The sequence below is a fragment of the Gymnoscopelus microlampas genome, assembly GCF_963454915.1.
Source record: "Gymnoscopelus microlampas genome assembly, chromosome: 11".
NCBI classification, from domain to species: Eukaryota; Metazoa; Chordata; class Actinopteri; order Myctophiformes; family Myctophidae; genus Gymnoscopelus; species Gymnoscopelus microlampas.
Window position 1 is genome coordinate 2636258 of NC_139948.1, and position 20818 is coordinate 2657075.

At 43.4% G+C, this 20818-nt stretch overlaps 1 protein-coding gene across 2 annotated transcripts in view; it reads right to left on the reverse strand.

The window, feature by feature from the left end:
- Positions 1–4607: 4607 nt before the first annotated feature.
- LOC311055915 (ataxin-2-like protein) overlaps positions 4608–20818 on the reverse strand; it is a 30380-nt gene continuing 14169 nt past the window's right edge. For both annotated transcript variants that reach the window (XM_084072181.1, XM_084072180.1), the window contains exons 13-24: positions 20350–20411; positions 17064–17274; positions 16807–16942; positions 15312–15381; positions 14133–14330; positions 13584–13644; positions 12858–13027; positions 10429–10564; positions 8303–8418; positions 6766–6951; positions 5945–6134; positions 4608–4934 (exon numbers count right to left, since the gene is read on the reverse strand). In XM_084072181.1, the coding sequence (XP_083928307.1) occupies positions 4876–4934; positions 5945–6134; positions 6766–6951; positions 8303–8418; positions 10429–10564; positions 12858–13027; positions 13584–13644; positions 14133–14330; positions 15312–15381; positions 16807–16942; positions 17064–17274; positions 20350–20411 (1595 nt within the window). In that variant the 3' untranslated portion in view covers positions 4608–4875. The remainder of the gene's footprint in view (positions 4935–5944; positions 6135–6765; positions 6952–8302; positions 8419–10428; positions 10565–12857; positions 13028–13583; positions 13645–14132; positions 14331–15311; positions 15382–16806; positions 16943–17063; positions 17275–20349; positions 20412–20818) is intronic.

Here is a 20818-nt window from a genome sequence, read left to right on the forward strand (position 1 = left end):
CTTCTGGGATAATAATACGAGTTGATAGGGAATTCCCTAAAACCATTACCACTAAAATGTAACTCTGAAAAGAGAAAGCATTTCTTTACACTTCGAGCTGTAAGAGCATGGAACAAACTTCCAGAGGAAGTGGTCCAGGCTCCTTCAGTGAAGACCTTCAAGAATAGACATGACAAATTCTGGTCATCAAAATACTTTTTGTACAATTATAGGGCTGGCTTGCAAACCAAGGGATTCAATTTTTTGTATGTAAAATATGGAATTATGCGTGTATATGTATATTCTATATGTGGGATTGCATGTGGGTTGCGGAGTATTTGTGGGGTGGGGTGGGTTGCAGGGTAGTGGTGAATTGTGAATGTCGCAATTTGAAAGAAAATATTCATATTGTGTTGAGTCTGGCGTAGAGGATTGCATCCTGGGCCAGACATTTTTCAATAAATTTCAATAAATAAATTCAATACATTTCAATAAATAGTACACGTTGATATATAGCGTTTGTTCAGTAACGGAGGTCTCCACAGCATTTTCAGTTCAGGATAAGGTTATAGTACTCGAGTCCGGTCTCAGTCTCGAGTCCGCATTTTAATTTACTCGCACTCGTCTCGGTCTCGGATCAAGGGACTCGGGACTCTTCCCCCACGAGACCACTCAAGTCCAAGTGCAATGCAATGCAATCATTTTACTGGATCCCTCCCAATGGCTCCCATTACAAGGAGCCCATTCATGTTCCCATTTTAAGAGATCCGTCTGTGGAGCTTGTAGACCTGTGCATGCTACCATAAGTTTATGTAACTGCAACTGCTCTTCCTACTGTGGCAAGTTTGCATATATTAGTCCAGTGGTTCTCAAAGTGGGGTCCGGGGACCCCCAGGGGTCCTTGAGAGGGTTCCAGGGGGTCCCCAGATAAATGATAGATAGTTGGGAACCAAATGGACCCTTATGTGGCTGTAACTTTGAGAGTTATGGTGGTCCATTGTCTAATGCATGGGTTCTCAAAGTGGGGTCCAGGGACCCCCAGGGCCCTATATACACGTCAGCCATTTTCAAACAATCTTGACATTCTTTCAAAATGTCTGAATATTGTTGACATTTTTAACACCACAAATCTTGTATGGGATCCCTGGCACACAATCTTTTCAGATGGGGGGTCCGCGGCCCAATACACTTTCATTTAGGGGTCCTTGGCATGAAAGTTTGAGAACCACTGTATTAGTCCACTATAACCAACCACACGATCAAGCTGCCACTGACCTTATGAATAGTTCCTCAAGTTGCGTCTAAACATGATGATATATAATATCTCTGCTGTCCAGCCCGAAACTGCTAACTCCAAAACGCTCATTGTTCAGGAAACGAAAAAACAAAATATACGTTTTTCAGAAAATGAAGAAAACCTTATATTTTTAAAACAAAGCAATACTACCTCGTCAAAGTTGGTATAGTTACTGTATATATTGTGAGATACTTGCATGTGTCATTGTATTATCAACACTTTACCCAAATCGCGGGTAAATCAACACTTTACCCAGCGCGAGTGGAGTTAGAAGTTTCAGACGAGCAGAAATCAAGCTGAAATGGAGTTAGGTGTCCAAACAACAGTAGCTCGCTGCTGAGAGAGGTTTCAAAAGGGTACAGATTCCCAAAAGCTAACAATGGATCTCCAAGCTCACAATGCATCACAACAACGTGTGAATTAATGCCCTGATGCTTCATGACACTTATTATATAGGCCTACAACAATAAACAGGACTTTAAATATTACAATAACTTCTGCTAAGAGGTAGTAGAACACTAGCGCGACAGAAATGCTATGAACGTCTTTCTTCTTATCACAATGCTCTCCTCATTAAACACTTCATAGATTTTAGAAATATAATTACTTGTTTTCATAACATTAGCGTCAGTGCTGTTTGATACAGGTACACTGCATAGTTTTAACAGACTACGGGGAGTCTGTTTACGTGTTGTTCCTCCTCGTTCACTGCGCGTGTAGAGGAGAGGGGGGGAGTTGTTTGTTTTTGACGGACAGTTTGAGGATCCAATGGAGTTAGGAGTTTTCGTCTGAGGCGCTTTTTAATACTTTTCATTGGTTCAAATGTTTAGATTTTTTACACAGATGTGAAGGGTGTTCAATAGCGTCGATTTATGAAAAAAAGAAAAAAAAACTGAAAATGGAGTTAGCTGTTCCCGGCTGGACACCGACGATATGAAACATCATATGTTCATAGTGACAGCACCGATCAGACGCTTTGGATGAACAGCGCAATATTTCAAGGTGATTTCTTTATTGTGTGTTGTAGCCTGTATGATTGTTTTCATAGACATTGTTCTCAAAACATGCTGTCAGACTGCTGTCAGTAATGTTTCCTTGCACACAGTAGGCTTACTGGCGCTGTGTAACTGCAGTAAATAGCGAAGTCCAAACGGCAAAACTAAAAACATTACTTAACATTAGACCCTGATCGATACCGTTGTCGGCTTGTCTGTAAGAGCGAAATATTCTGTGGCTCTTGAAAGGTTAGTAAACATGCTGAAAAAACGGCGTCACTGGCCGACTTAATTAATTAATTCTGGCACTCAATGTGGTGTTTACCTGTCTTCTACGGTCAGTGTTGCATTGGTCATTGCACGCGGTAACACGCCGTCCCACCAGTCTTTTGAGCAGGAGCACGCATTGATTAAAAACAGCCCTTAAGTTCACACCTCAACAAAGTTTACAAAGACTGCCAACAGTCGGGTGTCGCACCAGGTGAATTAACATAGGAATGAGCCTAGATGCATATCAATTGTCCATTATGTGACCTAGTGTAGGTGTTAAGCGACGTGCGCGTGACTTACATGCTGAATAGGGCGGCAACCAAGTACCTTGGATTGATTGATTGATGGATCCAGGTGCGTCCATAGCAACTGTCTTCATACATAGCAGCGGTCTGCTATCAAGAAAGAATGCCATGATTGACTAATCATAATGAGTCGTTCTACCATGCTGTGTAATAAATATTTATAGAACACATAGACAGACTGAACCACTTTCATCATCCCTATATTGAGCATGTCGTCATAGTTATTATCAGTGGTGGAAAAAAGTACTCACATTTCTTACTTAAGTAAATGTAGACATACTCTGTTAAAAGTCCGGAATTAAAAAATGTACTTGAGTAAAAGTACAAAAGTATTGGCATCAAAATATATCAGAAGTAGAAAGTACTAATTCTGCAGAATGTCGCAAGTTTTCAAATAAATTTAATTTGAAAATACGCATTGTGAGCTTGTAGATCTAAATGTATATAGGGCTGAAGTGGTTCATTTTGTAATAATAATCAAAATCTACAAAGTAGCTAGTAACTAGTAAGTTTTCAAATAATTGTAGTGGAGTGGAGTTTTTTTTGGCCTCCGGCCGTGCGGCGAGGTCCCAAATACTAACAAAATACTGAAAAATGTACAATAATGATAAAATACTGGAGGTAATGTGGGCCGGTGCTACTTAAGGATTGGCCATTTCAGATGAGAGACAAGCCAGTGGGCCAATTACATGAGTTATATTTACTTTGTGGGCCGCCCAGACCCAAAAAGTGAAGGGGGAAAAAAAAAGGGGGGGGGGGGGGGGGGGGTTTAAGGTCGGCTTGGTCGGCCTGGAATGGTGCGGAATTGTCCCAAATTACCCAGTGGCCAGCACGTCCCTGATGGTAACGTGTTCTATTGGTTCTTATTCTTAATTAACCCTTCATTTTGTTTTGGGAGAGAATCTGAGAAATTCCTTTAAATGTAGCTATACTGGAGTATGCTCAAATTCAACCTAAACCTATGAAATCCAGAAGTTTAAGTCATACTGTGTAAGTAGTCTTTAGTAGTCTTTAAAAACTTAAAAATACAGTACATGAATAAATACATTTCCGGATCATTTTTGTGTGAGACACAAAAAAATTGTGTTCATGTAGAATGGTTATTGTGAAAAACAAAGCAATGAAAGATTATATCAAAAACAAAACTTTTGTTTAATTGAAAAGGTTGCACGCCGTATGACTATAAACTTTAAACAAAGCACTGAGAGTTAAGAAACTCACCGGGGACACAGCTTGAGAATGAATTGAAAACGTTTTGTTTTTATTCGTTTTTTTCTTTTTTCTTAATGCTTTTTTTGATCTTTTCAAATCATTTCATCTGTAGTGTGGCGTCGCTTGCTAAAAAAAAAGGGAGAGGAGAGGGAGGAATTGATATCATCGCTGTAGCCAGTCCAGAAGTTTAGAAATCACATTTCATCCCGGGGTTTCACCCTCTTTTCAACCCCGCTACCTCCGCGGAAGAAAAACAGTCTGTGTTCACACGTCTTACGAATCGTCTTCATCGTGGAATTCCAAAACAAAAAAAAATCATTCTCCGATACCGCCTCGCTCCCCTCCTTTTCCGTTACTTAAAAAAACCCTATGTACTTAGTCGACCTGGTGGAGTTCCCCCTGGGCTGTATGCTCGGGGGCCTCTCCTGTTATTCGCTACAGCGCTTAAATAATCTTCGGCGGAAAAAAACGGCCGACGGACAAGCTCACCACGCGTTCCGCGTGGTGAGCTTGTCCGTCGGCCGTTTTTCCCGCCGAATGTTCGCCCGGCCCCCCAGACTAGGGGGGTTCTTAAAAAAAAGAATACATTAGAACTACTTTTGTAGTGTTGGGGTGGGGGGGGTGGGGAATGTGATGAACATGGGTGTGACGTTTAGGGAGGGTGGGGGGAGGGGGGGGGGTGGGGTGAGCTTGTTATTCTGGTAGGATTCCAACTTGAAGGGGTCCCTCGGAAAAGCCTGCTAAAAAGACTCCATAGTGGTTGCTGAGGGGGCCTGGGTGGGTGGGTCGATGGCGAGACCCCCCTCCAGGAAAGGGTTCAGTTTCCGGCGGGGTGGAAGGACAGCTGCTGGCTGGGGTGAGCCTGCACCTGGAGAGCTGGAAGAACACAATGTTACCTTTAAAATGTGACGTAAGTGATATGCTTTGGTTAAAAAAACACTTTTTTTTTTGTTAAACATTTTAAAGCTCTATATTGTGATAGTAATCATTGCTATACTACAGTGTTTGTCTGTCCTGCTCTTTAACTGTTTGTCTGTCCTGCTCTTTAACTGTTTGTCTGTCCTGCTCTTTAATAAATACAAAATACATTTTCAGGTGGTTTTGCCAATTTCAGCCAATAAGGAGAGAAAACCCTTTAAAAAAAACTGTGTTAAAGTGTTACAGTTTGACTCCCACTTCCTATGCCAGAAATTTCAACAGCTAGGTCCAGGCTTTCTTTTTGAGCAAAACGCGAAGGAAAATAAAAGCCCGGAGATCGAGGTCTATCTCTTGATAGTATCGGACAAAATTGGTATCCTGGCTGCCATTAAAGGGTATTTTCTGTTTTCCAAAAAGCTGGAGAGACAGGGAGGGACAGGGAAAGGTCAAGTTTACTAAGTGTTCAGTGGTTAAAATGTATGAAATAAACAAAACACTATTTACACAACACCGATGCTAGTCAATAGGCTCTATGCACAGCAGCCATATTATCACTTCCTTCACAGGTGTTAACAATGATACTAATGAAGGCTCTGTTCCATTTAGTGTAGCACAGTGGTTTCCACGACCCCCATAACTCTGAGAGTTACACCCATAAGGGGCCATTTGGAAGCCCATGAGGGTCCCTGGACCCCAACTTTAGACCCACTGGTGTAACAGAGTGTTTCCAGTGAGTCAACATGCACAATATCAGCACCCTGACTCTGTTTGACCAGAATGGAACAGAGCCTTCATTAGTATCATTGGTAACACCTGTGAATGTCTTCATAATATGGCTGCTGTGAATAGAGCTTATGGAGCTATCTATGAAATCTATGAAAAAAGTGTAATCTGCACCACCGATTTGTGTGTGTGTGTGTGTGTGTGTGTGTGTGTGTGTGTGTGTGTGTGTGTGTGTGTGTGTGTACCTTGTGGGTGTCCTATGTAGTAGTGTTGGTGTGTGCCCTGCTGTGGCGGGGGGCCGTGCTGAGGCGCGCCGGCGCCGCCCTGCTGGGGAGCGGCGGCGGCATAGTGGAGCATGACCTGCTGGGGCGGGGGGCCGTGGGGGCCGGCGGCGTGGTGGTGGTGAGGGCCCGACATCCCCGCCGCTACGTGGGCCTTAGAGGGAGGAGGAGGAGGGGACAGTTAGGGTCGTTACCATTTTTACTTGACGTTTAACCACTTAAACCCATAAGAGTTAGAATATATCTAGAGGGCGGATTGCCCTGTCCCGATTTAATTGTGGTTTTGGCCTTGAACATTGGAACATATCAAAGTACATTTATGTTTTCCTTTCAGGCTTTATAAAAAAAAAGAATAATCTCACAAGGCAGATATGACGAATAACTTCAATAAACAAAGAAACGACTGACATATATATTCAATAATTTGCTGAAGGAAACATGGAAAAGAACAGCAGCTCCCGTCACAGTACAGCACTCAAATGAATGTATTTAGTTTACTGTCCATCAGTGACCATAATATGACCCTAACAACAACAGTACTGTTAGGGGTTTATTTAGGAGAGAGAGAGAGAGACATGGCAGAGCACAGTGGTGTCAGATTTCGCACGCACGAACGCACACACGCACGCACGCACACACACACACACATTACATTACATTACAGTCATTTAGCAGACGCTTTTATCCAAAGCGACTTACACACACACACACAGATGCAGTCTTTTTCTTCATAATATCGGTAGCCACCCTGTAAATGACATTGTAAATGTCAGTCTTGCTTGTACCTGTGTCAGCTGGCTGATGGAGGGGAATCCGTGAGCCGCCATGTGCTGGTGTGCCTGCAGGCTGTAGCTCTGCATGGGGTAGGAGGCCTGCGGGGAGCCGTGGCCCAGGGGGAGGTTAGGAGGAGAGGAGGCTGACAGACCACCAGAGTGGTACATGGACTGAGGCTGAGGAACCCCCTGACCCGACTGTATAGGGGAACAGAGGCAATGTTAGGAGCAAAGTTACGGGAGCGAGAACCACGACAATCAACTCTGATCAAGTTAAACCACTTAAACCCTATAGTCTAGAGCAGTGTTTTTTTCAACCTTTTTCATGCCGCGGACCCCTAAATTGATATACATTTTGCCGCGGACCCCCATTTGAAAATGTTTTGTGCCAGGGACCCCCCAGAAGCAAAGATACCAGTTCATTTTCACTTTAAAAAATAGAAATATTCAAAGATATGCACACTTTTTCTCACGATTTTTCAAAAATAGCAGATCTACAAGCTCATAGCACGGCACTCTGTGCCGCGCTATGAGCTTGACCACTGGTGGTCCCTGGACCACTGGTTGAAAACCACTGCTCTAGACCATTGGTTCGCAAGGTGGGGTCCGGGGACCCCCAGGGGTCCTTGGGGGGCGGGGTTCCAGGGGGTCCCCAGCAAAATGTGTTAATATAGCATCACAATAATTTTAACCACTTTAACCTTTTAATACTTTGGCTATTGGCTATTCAGCCTATGTATAGACGAATCCACAGACGCGCTGCCTGTAGGCGGCCATTGCTGCGGTGTCACGGTACGGAGCGTTGACACTGCAGCTATGGCTGCCTACAGGCAGCGCGTCTGTGGATTCGTCTATTCACCTGTTTCCTAGGCTTTCCACGTCCTGTGTGTCTTCCACTTCCTGTCGATTTGATCCAATGAAATCCAATGAAACTGGTCAGATGACTAATGATATCCAATGAAATCCGACAGGAAGTGGAAAACACACAGCCTAGTGAATAGAATAGATTGTGGTTGGGGGGCACACGGTGGCGCAGTCGGTAGCCCTGTCGCCTCACAGCTAGAAGGTCATCAGTGCTCATACCCTAGGTGGGGTTGGTGAAAGGGCCTTTCTGTGTGGAGTTTGCATGTTCTCCCCGTGTCCCCTATAACTAGGGTAGCTACCCTCACAAAAACATGCAGTAATCCTGGTCTCTATACTGCCTCCCCCTGGTCAGCCGGGGCGCCTGATGGAGGGGAAAGGAACTGGTTGGAACAACGGCATGGGCATGAGCTCGGCTCTAGGCTCTCCCTAGGCTGGCAGAGGGAGTGCAGCGCCCAGGATTACTTATTAGACAATTGGCACTGGGTGAAAAAATGGGTTACAAAATTGTGGGATAAAAATTTAACAAAAAAAATAATAAAAAAATAAATAATAGATTGTGGTTAAATGTGCATCAGGGGCCCGGACCGCTGGCCTAGCGGTACATATCCATATACTGTACATATCAATTTGGGGGTCCTTGACATGAAAAAGTTTGAGAACTTTTTCATGTCAACTTTTCTCTCACCTGTGCATGTCCGGGACTAGGAGCTGTGTGCTGGGGTTGGGGTTGGCTCCCTGTGGGCGTGCTGGGGGGCTGCGGGTGGTGCATGGACCCCGAGTGTTGAGAGAAGGCGTGCGGGGCTGTGGACCACCGAGAGAGGAGGAGGAGGAGGGAGCAGAGTTAGAACATGCCACCCGCGAGGTTATTGCAAAGTGGGCCCTCTCAAATAATTGGCTAAACCAGTAAAATGTTATTGATAATATAACATAAAAAAGGTCTTAAAAGTCGTTAACCCATTGAGACCGGGAACGCATCTGTGTGTCATTTTTAGATTTCTTTGGGCTATCAAAAAATAACAGATATACAAGCTGCTATTTTTGGAAAAAAGTCGTGAAAATGTGTGCAAATCTTTGAATGTATACATTTTTAACTCAAATCTTTGCTTCTGGAGGGTCCTTTGAACAAAATATTTGTGGGGGTCCAAATACATGTAATTGCGTGGGTCCCTGTGAAAAAAGTTTGAGAACCTCTGATATTTGAAGACAGAAGACATTTGTAGAATCCCCCAGAAGCAAAGATTTGAGGTAAAAATATGAAAATATATATATTCAAAGATTTGCACAAATTTTCATGATTTAAAAAAAAAAAAATAGATTTACAAGCTTATTGACGGCTGTTTTTTAGTAAGCCCAGAGTGCCAATGTCGTCTTTTGACGTCTCTTTTTGACAAACACGTTTAGGAAAAACGTTCAGAAACCAAGATATCTTGATCCGAAGATTTGCTGCTCCATTCACTTCTTGGTTAACTTATTACTTAACACAACGGGTGCCAGCGTTGTATTAAAACAATGGATGGGTGTACGACGATCGATGGTCCTGGCTAACGCCTGGAACAAAAACATCTCTCACGCGAGTCGCCATTACGGAGTAATCGCCCATCGAAAATGACTTGTTTTCCCCACTGTAAAAAGTTAAGGAGATACGGAGGTTGTATCAAGGAGATAGAACGGGAGCGGACGGGGAGCCATGTTTTTTGGCACGGTGATCCATCTGTCCCTTCCTTCTTCTTTTTTAAAACCTTTTATTTATGGCCTAGACATTAGTGATGCGCGGGTTGGTTTTTTTCATGACCCGCCCCGCCCCGCCCCGCCACGGAACCCAACCCGCCTCAACCCGCCCCGCGAACCCATATATAAATCTATGGCTCAACTCGGCCCGCGACCAGCGGGCCGGGTTGAGTTTGCGGGTCGTACCTATAATTCTGTAAAATCATGGTTAGAAAATAATCCCCAAGTGTATTCAAACTGGTGTATTGTTATTATTCTTATTCTTATTAGGAATAAAGACAAAACAAGAGCATGTGATTTTTTATTTATTTTTTGCGTGTGAGAGCAGCTGACCCGCTCACCCGCAGCCCGCATAATTGCCTCTGAAATTCTGACTCGACCCACCCGCGCGGGGCCCGCGGGTTACGCGTCAACCCTCGCATCACTACTAGACATGTTATTTTCAAAGGCATACAATTAATGTCAACGAGGTCGCGATGACCTCGTTGACATTTGTGAAACCACACAGTGCAACCCTCAGTGATTAGCACCCATCAGGGGATGGATCATATAAATATTCTGTGACTACTTGAAAATCCAAGAAAAATCGAAAAAATCTCTGGCACTGGGCAAACACAGCCAGAAATAAGTCTGGTACTGGATGAGTTAATGGGTTAAATAGGCTCTATTCACAGCAGCCATATTATGAAGACATTCACAGGTGTTACCAATGATACTAATGAAGGCTCTGTTCCATTTAGTGTAGCACAGTGGTTTCCACGACCCCCCTAACTCTGAGAGTGTACAAATGGAACCAAATGGACCCGTAAGGGTCCATTTGGTTCCATTTGTTACACACCCGTAAAGGGCCATTTGGGAGTGTTTCCAGTGAGCCAACACGCACAATATCAGCACCCTGACTCTTTTTGACCAGAATGGAACAGAGCCTTCATTAGTATCATTGGTAACACCTGTGAATGTCTTCATAATATGGCTGCTGTGAATAGAGCCCCCCCCCCATCATGTGACCCACAGGTTGAGAGACACTTTTCCTAGACGTTGTTTTCTAGAAGTAGCCCCCTCCCCCCCCCCCTCCCTGCTTACCATACATGGCCTGTTGTGGTCCTGGAGGCCCCTCGGCCTGCTGGCCGGGGTACTGGTGGGGGCCGGGGGCCCCCATGGCCTGAGGGGGGGACGTCAGCATCCTGGCCCCTCCCCCCTGCAGCATGGAGTACATGGGCTGCAAGAGCAATACATGAAAGAATGTTCAAAAATCTAAAATATGAAAAAAAAGTTTTGTTTTTTCTTTACACTTGTTTGAATGCATTTTTTTGCAATGTGACATAAATTGCCTGTCAATGAATATGAATGGCAATAAAAATGTTTAAAAATAAAATGAAAAATATCAAGGTTATTATAGTTAACAAAAACTAACGAAACAACGAAAACTAACAAAAGTACAACAACTAAAAAGTATAATAAGAACTATAATACTGTATTTTGTTTACTAGACTAACTGAAACAAACTTAAAAAAAATGTATAGACAAAATGCCCATAGTTTTCGATTTTCTTGATTGTCCAACAGTAACTGGATATATAGACGAATCCACAGATGCGCTGCCTGTATGTGTCCGCACCACGGCACCGCGACACCGCAGCTATGGCTGCCTACAGGCAGCGCGTCTGTGGATTCGTCTATACTGCCCTTGATACTCCTACTTTTGTACTTTTACTTGAGTAAAAGAACAAAAGTTTCGGCACCAAAGTACCAAAAGTAAAAGTACTCATTGTGCAGAATGTCCCATTTTCAAGTTCAAAATGTATGAAAAATCTTTTGAAAATAGACGATTTACAAGCTCACAATGCGTCGCATCGCGACGCATTGTGAGCTTGTAGATCTGCTATTTTCAAATGGCCCAAATGTATACACGGCTGAAGTGGTTAATGTATGTTTTGTAATAATAATCAAAACCTACAAAGTAACTAGTAACTAAAGTTTTCAAATAATTGCTATATATATTTCACTATATAAAAATTGTGGGTAATTCTATCATCTACTCAGGCTTTTGGGAGCACCCCGGACAGTTTCTAAGTTGCTTGATTCAGTATTTAGATATTTGATATGAATTTTATCGGGCACGCCCCCTTCCTATACAAACCCATTGTAACTTCAAACTCCATTTCAATTTTTTCTTCTTCATAATGTTAGATTAATCGGAAACACCCGTCCTTGGTTCTGGTGACTGATATTGTCCTTCTAATATGTGAGGAGACCGTGTGTTTTACATAACTTTAAGGAGGGCAGGATGAGTCACCAGAACCAAGGACAGGTGTTTTTGATGAATCTAACATGTTAAAATGGAGTTTGAAGTTATAATGGGTTTATAGGATAGTATAGGAAGGGGGCGTGTCTGGTAAGATGAATATCAAATATCTAAATACTGAATCAAGCAACGTAAAACCTGTCTGGGGGGCTCACAAAAGCCTGAGTTGACGATAAAATTACCCAATTTTGAAAAAGTGAAATATCCCTTTAAAGGACAACTTAGTTTTTTTACAACCAAGGTTTATGTTTTAGTTTGTAATTAAAGTTACTGCTTTCTACAGTTCAAGCAATTTTCGCAAGCTAAAACATAAACCTTGGTTGTAAAAAAAACGTAGTTGTCCTTTAAGTACAGAACTTGAGTAAATGTACTCAAGTTACTTTATACCAGTGGTTTTCAACCAGTGGTCCGGGGACCACCAGTGGTCCTTGAGGGGGTTCCAGGGGGTCCTCAGCCAAATTAATAGTTAGGAACCAAATGGACCCTTATGTGTCTGTAACTCTGAGAGTGTACAAATGGAATCAAATGGACCCTAACGGGTCCATTTGATTCCATTTGTACACTCTCAGAGTTAAAGGACGACTTCACCACTTTTCAACCTATCTTCATATAATAGGTCCTCACTAATGCTCATGATAAAATGATTAAAAAAAAATCTACTTGGTCTGTGTCTCATAGGAGGGCTGTGGACAGTCCAGAAACCCGTCTACCAGTGACATCATCGTTAGGCAGGATTTTTTTTCTCCAAAAAGATTACAATTTTTGTATTCAGATTTTTAGTAAGGCGAGAACAATGGGATATATTATTGCATTGCAACTTTCAAGGAATACAAAGCCTGCAGTTTCTATTAGCTTGGATTCCCCATCGATGATGTCACTGGTAGACGGGTTTCTGAACTGTCTTCAGCCCTCCTCTGAGACACAGACTGATTAGAAAAAAATGGTACCATTTTATCATGAGCATTAGTGAGGACCTATTATATGAAGATATGTTGAAACGTGGTGAAGTCGTCCTTTAAACGAACACTAATGATGATGATACAGTGTAGATTGGGACCCCCATGAAATCAAAATGGTTGAGTCCCTGGCATATCTTTTCAAATGGGGGTCTGTGGGCTAATATGTGTCAATTTGGGGGTCCTTGACACGAAAAAGGTTGAAAACCACTCATTTACACCACTGTTGTCTGCCAGTAGGCTATGACCGACCTGTCCGTGGTAGTGCGGAGGCATGGCCTGGATGACCTGTCCGTACTGCAGGTAGGGCTGGTAGGGCGAGGCCACCAGCGGAGCCCCCGCGGCCGTGGCCGCCGCCTGCATCATGTTGGCCTGCGTCTGGGTGGCGTGGTGGTCCGGACGAGGGCCCACCACCACTGGACCTACACAGCGGGGAAAGAGGGAGGCAGGGACGTTGTTTGAGTTTTCTTTCCTTTTTGAATGTTATGATATCCTAGGACGAGTGGTACAGTAGAAAAAAATCATAATTCCATAACGAGCCAACCCCAGCCGTATAGCCCGTGTGCCGTGTGTTTTTATTTTTATTCTTGGTGAGATCTAACTTTCTTAACTCTTTAACTGCCAGAGTAATAGTGTATTTTTTTAACCAAAAAATCATGGAATATTTTCTTTGAATGCTATCCGCACGGTGATCCCCTCATTACACACACAGGGGTCTCGTAGAATGGGGGGCAAAAAATTATCCGATAGAGCTAATACGTTCCATAGTACCATAGTTGTGGCAAATTGAAAATAGCACGTTTTGCCAAAAATATATCGTGTAAAAAAAAAGTACACAGTAGCCGAGATTATTTTTAAGCAATAAGTTAACCAGGGAGTGAATGGAGCAGCACATCTTCTGATCTCTGGTTCTGTGAAAAAAGTGTGTGTGTGTGTGTGTGTGTGTGTGTGTGTGTGTGTGTGTGTGTGTGTGTGTACCTTTAGCTCTGGGGTATTTGCTCTGGGCGACCGTAGACATGTACTGGTACATCTGAGGAGCCTGAGAAACGACACGATAATGACACCATCAAGTCAACAGCTCACACATCCACCATGCAAAAACATTTAAAAGGAGTAGTTCACCCAAAACAATTATTTATTTTCTATTCAATTGCACACCTCATGAAGCCTTAAATTCATGGAGATTTTGTTTTTGTTTTTGTTGCATTCCTAAGCCAATACCTTGATGACCGGGGTGAACTACTCATTTAAACTACACTATTTATACAGAGCTGAAGTGGTTAATGTATGTTTTGTAATAATAATCCAAATTTACAAAGTCACTAGTAACTAAAGTTTTCAAATAATTGTAGTGGAGTAAAAGTATAATATTTGCCTCTGAGATGTAGTGGAGTAGAAGTAAAAGCACTGAAAAACTGTAAACACTCCAGTAAAGTCAAAAATACCTCAAAACAAGTACAGTGCTGGAGTAAATGTACTTAAGTTACTTCACACTGCTGTTTTTTACGACGGCGTGGTACTGTATACCTGGACAGCGTGTCCCTGCATGGAGTTGGGGTTGAACACGTAGGACAGGTAGGGTCCGGGCTGGGTGCTGTAGATGGCCCCCACCCCCCCGCCAAGCTGGCCGCCCCCACCACCCTGTGTGGGGGGAGGAGGGGGAGGGAGCACCACTGACGGGCTGGGAGGGGTGGGCCGCGGGGGGGTGGGCGTCGGAGCAGGCTTCTGTGGGGGGAAAAAAAACAATGGCTGTTAGACAAGCGTTTGAGACATAGACATATAAACGTAGACGCCTCCTCTGGCTCTGAAGCGTCTGTATGGCGGGAAATTGGGCCTCTTCTTACTTTCACAGGTGTTACCAATCATACTAATGAAGGCTCTGTTCCATTCTGGTCAGGGTGCTGATATCGTGCATGTTGGCTCACTAGAAACACTCCATTTTGGTTCCCAAATGGCCCCTTATGGTGGGTGTGTAACTCTGAGAGTGTACTCATGTAACCAAATGGACCCTTACGGGTCACTCTCAGAGTTATGGGGGTCCTTGAAAATAAGACAACCACTATGCCACACTAAATGGAACAGAGCCTTAATTAGTATCATTGGTAACACCCGTGAAGGAAGTAAGAAGGGAAACAATTAATTCCCAATATGGCTGCTGTGCACATAGACATATAAAGGTAGACGCCTCCTCTGGCTCTGAGGCGTCTGCATGGCGGGCGCGCTTCCGCTTCCGGGGGGGGGGGGGGCAGCTGGAAATGTCCGCGTGCGTCACAGAAGGGGGCGTTCAGTAGGCCAATCAGAGGCAGGTGGGGGCGGGACAACTAGAATCTGACAAGACCTGGAAAAGACGCGCTGTGATTGGCCAGTAGTCAACACGCTGTGATTGGCCAGTACCCGTGCCCCCCTGGAAATATGGCGGCCACCATGCGAAACAGGTCTCTCCAATGAACTGCAGAGGCCAATGAGGTATCTAGGTTTCTATGTCAATGGTTTGAGACGTGTTCTACTGGGGGGAAAAAAAAGGTGAGGAAAAAAAAGAGAGTTTGTTGAAAGGTGTGTGCGTGAGTGAGTGAGTGAGTGAGTGAGTGAGTGAGTGAGTGAGTGAGTGAGTGAGTGAGTGAGTGAGTGAGTGAGAGAGAGAGAGAGAGAGAGAGAGAGAGAGAGAGAGAGAGAGAGAGAGAGAGAGAGAGAGAGAGAGAGACTGACCGAGACAGTGGGTCCTTTGACGGGAAGGAATTCTTTGGCGTTGGGATTTAATGTTGAGTTCTTCACCTGCCTGTAAGTATGAAAAGAGTTGTGGAGGTTATAGGTTATAATGATAATAAATACATTACAAAAATACACAGGTTATAGGTTATAATGATAATAAATACATTACAAAAATACATAGGCTACATAAATAAATCATCATACTTGTAGAGCATTTTTCTAGGTGCTAAAACACGCTGTACAAAACAATACAGATAACTTAATTAAATCAACAACAAAAAAAGACACAAAAAAAAAATGTAAACAGAAAAGTTGAAAGAAAAAAGTATGCTGGATTAAGGCGTCTGAAGAGGTTTTAAAAATAATTATATAAACATATCTCACAAGCTGACAATGCGCTCACAACGTGTTAGGATGTGTGAGCTCGTAGATGGACTATTTTTGAAGAAGAAGCTTGGTGTAGAGTGAAATAAAGGAGGGGGCCATGGTACAGACCCCAGCGGGACATAGCCCTCAGTACTTAAAGGGACATTTCACTTTCAAACATGTTTGGGGTCATTTTAACGTCTACTCTGGCTTTTGTGAACACCCCAGACTTTCAAAGTTTTTAAGATGCTTGATTCAGTATTTAGATTAGATTTGATTTTCATGTTATCAGACACGCCCCCTTCTTACATAAACCCATTGTAACTTCTAACTCCATTTTCCCCATGTTAGATTCAATGAAAACACACGTCCTTGGTTCTGGTGACTGATATTGTCCTTCTAATATTTTCCAAAAAATATATTAAAAATACACACGTTTTTGGGTATTCATTCTGAGATGAACAGAATTTAAAAAAGTAAGCGCGACCAAATTTTTTTTTTTTGATAAACAAATGTGTACATTAGGAGGAATGTACAGCAGATTTTTTTGGGTGAAAGCAGTGCTACGTTTATGTGACAGAACAATTAAATGTAAAGTAAATGAATAATCGTGAAGAGTAATCCCTCTGATCTCGATATTGATCATCGTAATCGTGATAATCATCTTGGCCATAATCGTGCAACCCTAATTGAACCGGTCCATTCGGTTCTACTTGTACACTCTCAGAGTTACACACCCGTAAGGGTCCATTTGGTTCTTAACTATCAATCATTTAGCTGGGGGGGGGGGGGGGTGGGGGGTGTGTTCCACGATGGTCCCCAGCAAAGGTAGTTAATACAGCGTCACAATCTTTTTAACCACTTATACCATTTATACGTTGGCTATTCAAAAATAGCAGATCTACAAGCTCACAGCTTGTACCTCTGCTATTTTTGAAGATTTTTGAATAATATCGAAAATATCTGGAAACTTTTGAGTAATTTTGATTCTTTTTTTAACATAGATCTTCTCTTAAGGGGGTCCCTGGCACAAAAAAAAGATTTTCAGATGGGGGGTCCGCGGCCAAAATACGTATCAATTCGGGTGGTCCTTGACTTTGAACAAGTTTGAGAGACAGTGACTTACACCACGGCCACTGGCGAGTTGTTGGCGCGCTCAACGCTGTCCGGCCTGCAGGGGTCCTCGGTGGCGAGGGTCCCGGCGCCGGGCGGCTGAGGCGTCCCGGCGGATTGCCTGTCTGGTCCCGCAGACTGGGGGACACCTGGTGTGTGTGTGGGGGGGGGGGACAGTTAATACTTTTTATAAAAAAGTAAAAAGAGGTTTCTGCCCGACAGCAACGGTATATAAATATAAACATTTCTATAAATGATCTATAGTTGCACCTGGCGTGGAGGTGGGGGTGGTAGGGGTGGGCGTAGCAGCAGAGGAGGACGACACCGCCTCCGGTGTTTGCTGCTCCTGGGCGGGTTTGGTGACCGCCGAGGCGGAGTCCCCCGGCTGGGGGGCGGCGCCGACGCCACCACCGCCGGCCGGCGAGGACGATTCTAAACTGGCGAGGTGAGCTGATGAGGACGAGCTGGAGCTGGGCTGGAGCTGAGGGGGAGAGAGAGAGAGAGAGAGGGAGAGAGAGAGATAGAGAGAGAGAGAGAGAGAGAGAGAGAGAGAGAATTAGTAACTATTAAGTATTATCGTTGCTGTCGGATAGAAACCTCTTGCCTCCATATTTTAACTTTTTGTGTTTTTTCGTACATTTATGACAAGAGTGTCACACAAATTTAGTGAAAATAGCCAATCCACAAGCTCACAACGAGGCGTTGTGAGCTTCTGGATTCGCTATTCACCTGTTTCCTAGGCTGTGTGTTTTCCACTTCCTGTCGATTTCATTGGATATCATTGGTCATCTGACCAGTTTCATTGGATTTCATTGGATCAAATCGACAGGAAGTGGAAAGCACACAGCCTAGGAAACAGGTGAATAGGCTCTATGCACAGCCATAGATATAGAAACCTAGATACCTCATTGGCCTCTGCAGTTCGTTGGAGCGACCTGTTTGGTATGGTGGCCGCCATTTTTCCGGGGGAAACGGGCACTGGCCAATCACAGCGTCTTGACTACTGGCCAACCACAGCGCGTCTTTTCCAGGACTTGTCAGAATCTAGTTGTCCCGCCCCCACCTGCCTCTGATTGGCCTACTGAACGCCCCCTTCTGTGACGCACACAGCTGCCCCCCCGGAAGCGGAAGCGCGTCCGCCATACAGACGCTTCAGAGCCAGAGGAGGCGTCTACCTTTATATGTCTATGTGCACAGCAGCCATATTGGGAATTAATTGGGCCCCTTCTTACTTCCTTCACGGATGTTACCAATGATACTAAGGCTTTGTTCCATTTAGTGTGGCATAGTGGTTGTCTTATTTTCAAGGACCCCCATAACTCTGAGAGTGTACAAATGGAACCCTGTGACACCTGTGAAGGAAGTAAGAAGAGGCCCAATTTCTTTCCAATATGGCTGCTGTGCATAGAGCGTATTTTCACCATTTTATTTTTTATTATTATTTTTAAATATTTTTGAATGAATAGTGACCAATCAGAACGTTGACGGACCTGACCAATCAGAACGTTGACGGACCTGACCAATCAGAACCTTGGCGAGCCTGACCAATCAGAACGTTGACGCAAAAGCCAGGTATAGAGGGCTAATAACCTAAAGGTATAGAGAGGTATAGAGACATCTAATTCTACATTCATGACATCATAGTGATGTCATGAATAGTAACATAGTGATGTCATGAATAGTGACCAATCAGAACGTTGACGGACCTGACCAATCAGAACGTTGACGGACCTGACCAATCAGAACCTTGGCGAGCCTGACCAATCAGAACGTTGACGCAAAAGCCAGGTATAGAGGGCTAATATCCGCTCTATACCTAAAGGTATAGAGCGGCTAGCGCCGCTAAAAAGGAACGGCTTTGGACAGGTTTCCACCTGACAGAGGCGATATGACAGTTACAATTCTTTCATTATGTTTCCTAATCCCTACAAGTTTAAAACAATTAAAACCACAATAGAGCTCTTAAGCTCAATGAGACCTAAAAGTGATATTTGATATTTATGGACCAAACAATCGATACTTTCTAAACATCCTTACTTGAAATGGGTCTTGTGAACAGAAGCACAGAGAAGACATTATTTGGTAATTATTGGTATTTTACTTTTCATAACGATTTATCGGATAATATGTCTATGTAAAAAAGAGCACTCGGCTGAACACAAAATGCAGTAATGTTGAGAACTGTGCTCCCATAAGGAGAAGCTTTAGAGATATACTAGGCATGTAACGATTCACTCAACTCACGATACGATTCGAATCACGATATTAGGTTCACAATACAATTTTTCACGATTTTCTTTAACAAAAAATATTTTCCAGACAAATGACCGAAAAAAAAAAAAAATCATTTATTTCTCTTACACAAAGCCAGTGTTTTCTTCTCTCTCTCTCTTTTTTTTTTACAATACTGTTTTCTCTTATCCTCTTTTCAATACAGTAGCAAATGACTGAAAAAGATCCTGTATTTTCTTTTGCACATGTCTTTTCACATGTCAGTGACATCACTGACGAATCCTTGGTATCTTTATAACCAGCTTCGAACATAATGGCGTACGTCCGTGCTACTTCCGTGTTGCATAACAGTGACATCACTGTCGAATCCTTGGTATCTTGATCCTAGCCTTTCAGCGTGTGTTTACCAGCAGCGTCGCTACACGCTGTACTTAGATTTTTTCACGCTTGTGCTAATGAACACTAATCAGGATTATTATTTCATGTCAACATTCAAGTACAACTATCAGAAGATGTAAACCAGGTAAAGTAATGCGTTACTCTGCAAGTTTAACTAAAGTTTTCCACCTGTCCAAATGTTTCTTCTGGCTATTTTTCACATCACGATACATTTTTTATTAAATAGATTTAAATTGTCACCCGTTTGAATCAATTTAAATCGATTTACGATAAATCGTTACATGCCTAAAATATACAGATACACTGTATACTAGGGATGAGCGGGCCGACCCGCGGCGCGGGTGGGTCAAGTCAGGATTTCAGAGGCAATTATGCGGGCTGCGGGTGAGCGGGTCAGCCGCTCGCACACGCAAAAAAGCAACAACATGCTTGTTTATCTAGCCCATGACAATGTTGTGCTACTGTAGACATTTAAAGCGACTTTGGGTACTTAAAAGAGCACTATATAAATCTGAGCTATTATGATGATGATTATCTTTTTTTCCCCACCGCGGGTCGCGGGGCGGGTTGAGCCATAGATTTATGTATGGGTTCGCGGAACGGGTTGAGGCGGGTTGGGTTCCGTGGCGGGGCGGGTCATGAAAAAACCCGACCTGCACATCACTACTGTATACACTTATACTGTATGTTAGTTTGTTTACTGTCGAGTGAGAAAACAATGTTGCACGTTAATCTTATCACCTGGGGACCCCCCCCCCCCCTCCCCATAACATAATTTGGGAAACACTGGTCTGGGTTTCATTAGCATTAGCGGCCATTCTCGCTGCTGTGCTAGCAACGATGTTGAGTTCAGAGGTCACTAGATGTGTCAGTAGGCAGAGATCTCTGATGGTCTGGTTAACACGAGGCTATCTGATCCTCTTACCCGGAACTCTTTGCCAAATTTCCGTAGCTCCTCCAACTGTGTCCTCTGCTGCACTGAGGGAGCTGAGAGAGAGAGAGAGAGAGAGAGAGAGAGAGAGAGAGAGAGAGAGAGAGAGAGAGAGAGAGAGAGAGACAGAGAGACAGAGAGAGAGATATCATCTTAGAGCATTGCGACCAGTGGTGGAAAAATACTCACATTTTTCTACTTAAGTAAAAGTATCAATACTCCAGTGTAGAAATACTCTGTTACAAGTAAAAGTCCGGAATTAAACATTTACTTGAGTAAAAGTACAAAAGTATTGGTTTAAAAATGTAATTAAAGTACCAAAAGTAGAAAGTACTCATTATGCAGAATGTCCCATTTCACAAGTTTGAATTCAAATGTAGAAAATGGATAAAAATAGCAGATCTACAAGCTCACAAAGTGTTCTTGTAGATCTGCTATTTTCAAATGGCCGAAAAGTATACAG